The sequence below is a fragment of the Octodon degus genome, unplaced genomic scaffold (assembly GCF_000260255.1).
Source record: "Octodon degus isolate 3935 unplaced genomic scaffold, OctDeg1.0 scaffold00027, whole genome shotgun sequence".
Lineage (NCBI taxonomy): Eukaryota > Metazoa > Chordata > Mammalia > Rodentia > Octodontidae > Octodon > Octodon degus.
In genome coordinates this window covers 12110782-12114791 of record NW_004524603.1, presented here as the reverse complement: position 1 = coordinate 12114791, position 4010 = coordinate 12110782, and the positions used below count along the sequence as shown (strand labels likewise).

At 49.7% G+C, this 4010-nt stretch overlaps 1 protein-coding gene across 1 annotated transcript; it reads right to left on the bottom strand.

The window, feature by feature from the left end:
- Nucleotides 1-389: 389 nt before the first annotated feature.
- Nucleotides 390-1331, bottom strand: LOC101569707 (olfactory receptor-like protein OLF3). Its single transcript, XM_004629101.1, has one exon. The coding sequence runs from the start codon at nucleotides 1329-1331 to the stop codon at nucleotides 390-392; it is 942 nt and encodes a 313-aa protein (XP_004629158.1).
- Nucleotides 1332-4010: the final 2679 nt, after the last annotated feature.

The following is a 4010-nucleotide window of genomic DNA, read 5'->3' as shown; positions in this document are numbered from 1 at the left end:
TCCATGTCTCTACTACACTGAGAGAGAGTAGTGTAGACTGTCTTCCCACCCCGTGTGCAGTTACACATACACACCTTCACAAGCCCAGCCAGAGAACCTCCTGGGTGCTGTGCCTGCAGTTCATAATCCAGGGTCCAGTGTCTTTAGAGATGAGCTCTTTCTATTAAAATTCACCGGGGCTGGAGAGATGGCTCAGTGGTCTAAAGCACCTACTTAGAACAAGCTTAGCAAAGCACAGGGACTGCAGTTCAATCCCCAGCACCACATGCCAGCCAGCCCCGCCCCCTGGTGGGCTGAGCTGGCCACACACACACACAATAAATAAATGTAAAAATAAATAAATAAATAAATAAATAAAATAAAAAATAAAATAAAATAAAATTCACCACCTAACATTTTGATTCTGAGCTGCGCATCAAAACCCGCCTCACAGCTGCCTTCACATCCTTGTTCCGCAGGCTGTAGATGAGCGGGTTCAACATGGGGGTCAGCACAGCATAGAAGAGCACCACCACCTTGTCCTGCTCAGCGGAGGCCCTGGAGCGGGGCTGCAGGTAGATGAAGAGGGCCATCCCGTAAGACATGGAGACCACAGTGAGGTGAGAGGCGCAGGTCTCAAAGGCTTTGCAGCGTCCCTGGGTTGAGCGGATCTTCATGATGGAGGCTACAATGTGCACATAGGACAGAGTGACCAGGCAGCAGGGCAGCAGCAGCACCACCACACTGGAGGCCACGATGACCACCTGGTTGAGGCTGACATCTACACAGGCCAGCCTGACCAGTGCCATTGTCTCACAGGCCACGTGGTTCAGCACATTGTGCCCACAGGTGGGCAGGCGCATGGTGACTGCTGTCTCCACAAAGGAGTTAGCCAGGCCCACAAACCAAGGGACACTTGCCAGGGCCACACAGAGCCGGGGCCTCATCACTACCATGTAATGCAGGGGCTGACAGACGGCCACATAGCGGTCGTAGGCCATGGCAGCCAGCAGCACAAACTCGGTTCCCCCGAGGGCCAGGGAGAAGAAGAGCTGGGCCCCACATCGGGCGAAGGAGATGGTCTTCTTCTCCAGGAGGAAGTGTACTAACATCTGGGGGACCCCGCTGGAGGTGTAGCAGATGTCCACGATTGCAAGATGGCAGAGGAAGAAGTACATGGGCAGGTGGAGTCGCGTGTCCCTGGCGATCAAGAGGAGGATGATTCCATTGCCCAGCAGGGTCAGCAGGTAGGTGGCCCCAAAGAGCACAAAGAGCCCAGCCTGGGTCTGTCTGTCATCCGAGAGCCCCATTAGGACAAACTCACTCACCCAGGTCACGTTGTCCCTCCTCATGGAGCAGGTGGGCCGGGCCGCTGGGCTGGGGGAAACAGTGTCAAAATGGGCAGGGAAAGGACTCACTCTAGGGGTCTTAAATTAATCACCCAGCTGGGATATGAGGCAGATCAGGGACACTGAGGCTGGGTTCTTTGGCCTTGATGACTGGAGGACAGTGTCGTGGAGAAGCTGGAGAGGGGCCCAGATGGCTCTGACTCTGTGCCCTTAGGTTCTCAAGCGTGACTTTCCTGCCTTGGCTGCTTTTAATGTCTGTAGAAGTGGACAGTTATGGCAAAGAGACAAGAAATCAGAATAGGGGTGGGGGAGACGGCTCAGTGGAATAAGTGCTTCCCTGGCAAGCGCAAGGGCCTGAGTTCAATCCCCAGTTCTGCAAAAAAAAAAAAAAAAATCAGAATAGAAAATGAGTGGTGGGGAAAGCAGAAAGAATGGAGGAATGAAGGGAGAATGGGAGAAAGGAAAGGAAGGCACAACTGAAGCAAGGAAAGCTGGAAAATGGGAAAATGAGGGACAGAAGTGGAACACTGGGAAGGAGGGAAGGGCCCTCAAGGTGGGCTTGCCTCAGGCACAGTGCTGTAATCAAATACATTGGGCACAGAAGGAGGCTGGGGGCTCTGGGGGTCACTTCCAACCCCTGGATTCATTGCTCTTCATGTTTCCTCAGGCTGAGTTCCTCACTGTCTAGAGAAGAGTCTCCTCCACTTTCCCATCTTCCCATTTCGCCATCGGTCCAGGTGTTAGTCACATCCTTTTTCACCAGAGGTCCTGCTCCAGGTCAGAAACCGAGCTGAACTTCAGGTATCTGATTGTGAGCAAGAAAGCCAGAAATCAGAGGGCTCCAATTATCTTGGTTGTCCTAATTTCACTGGAGGAAGAGATTAAATTAAGAATTACAAAAATACCAATTAAGGTAATTGCGTTAACAGGGAGAGGAGGAAGGCTCGTACTTCTCTAATTAAATTTTAGGCTTTGTAATTAAATTATCACTGTAGTTGTTTCTTACTTCTCAGGATGGTACACTTCATATGCCGAGACGGAAGCAGTTTTTCAGATGTCCGATAAACTGAAAGTCAAGTAGCAAGAAAACTTGGAAAGTAATGGCGCTTACCTTGCCCAGAAGACAAGAAGAGACGGATGAGGTCTTAACCTCCATCAGGATGGGTGCTGGTCTTTCAGCAAGGGTAGCTCTGGGTCTTCTCCCTCGCAGGTTGCTGACTAGCCTTCTGGAAACATGAGATTAAAGAAAATCAGTATTTCTTCATAGCAATATTATTGCTGGCATATATTTGGCTCTCAGAAAAAAAAAAATTAGTTGGTCAATATTTCCTGGACAGACATATTTATTTATCAGGGATTATGCTTTTGACCCAACTCCAGGAAATACAACCTCTCAAAGTCATGAATCTCTAGAAGATCAGCAGCGCCCCAGAATCTAACGAATGTAAAGCTTGGTCCTTGGTGACAGTCTATGGGAAGCCAGCCAGGGCATGCATGTGCCTCCAGTGAGGAGTGCCTGCATAGGAAACCCGAGTAGCGCCACAGAGGTGACGGATCTCTGTGCTGCAAAGAGTGGCTGCTCCCTGACTGTGGGCACAGAGCAGTCTCAGCCTCCCATCAGCCCTGCTCTCAGATAGCCAGAAGGTGTCACTGTAGAAACTGGCTTTGGATTCTCCGGGGCAGGATGCATTTGCGGGATCAGAAAGGAGATGGCCAGGCACGGTGGTATATGCCTGTGATCTCAGCACTTGGGAGGCTGAGACAGAAGGATCACTGTGAGTTCGAGGCCAGCCTGAACTACATAGCAAGACCTTATCTCAAAACACCAAACAAAGAACCAACTCAGTGTCTACTGACCTAAATGTGTTCGAGCAGTGGCTGCCACTAACTTACTGGTTGAGGAAAACAAACAAAACTGACTTTTAATGGGCCCTTAATAGTCAACCCTCGGATCAGTACTATGTGAAATCAAAAAGAAAAAAAAAAAACATGAACAGACATTACTTGAATGTCACATCAGCTGAACCCAGCCAGCTTCTTATGGAAAGGAGAGAAGGACCTTGAGATGTTGCAACATAATTGCTTAGACATCATAAAACATCAAACCGAGGTAAGACCAGACCCAAGAAAAACTCCACTCCATGATGAGGTCAGATTATTCATAGATGGATTTTCCCAAGTAATAATAAATTCATAATGATAAAAAAAAAAAGAAAGGAGATGGCAGGAGGCTGGGGCCCTGAGCACTGCCTGGGAGCCTGAGGCTGCCCTCAGAGCCTGGCCCTTGAGTGGGCACAGGAAGTTCATCAGTGTGGGTCTGCTGCCAGGGGTAGGTCACTTGCTACTGAAGATATAGTCCTCACCTTCAGAGTTGGCATCAGGGAACAACAGTCTTTCCAGACAGTGACAAAAACTGCTGAAAATATAAGTAGCTACGGAGGCCAAACATTCTCTCTTTTATAAACAAGGGTCCCAGGACACATGATAATTCAGGAGTCAGATGTACCTGGATCCAGCTGAAACAAGGCTCAAGACTGCATTCACCTCTCATCTCTCACTGAGCCCATCTATGACAGGCTGGGGGAGGTTTGGGCAGACCTGGCCTAAAAAGAGGCATCTGCGGAGTCCTAGAGGGAAGGCTCCGAGCCGCTGTGTTGCCTGGCAGAGGAGTGCACTGTGCTG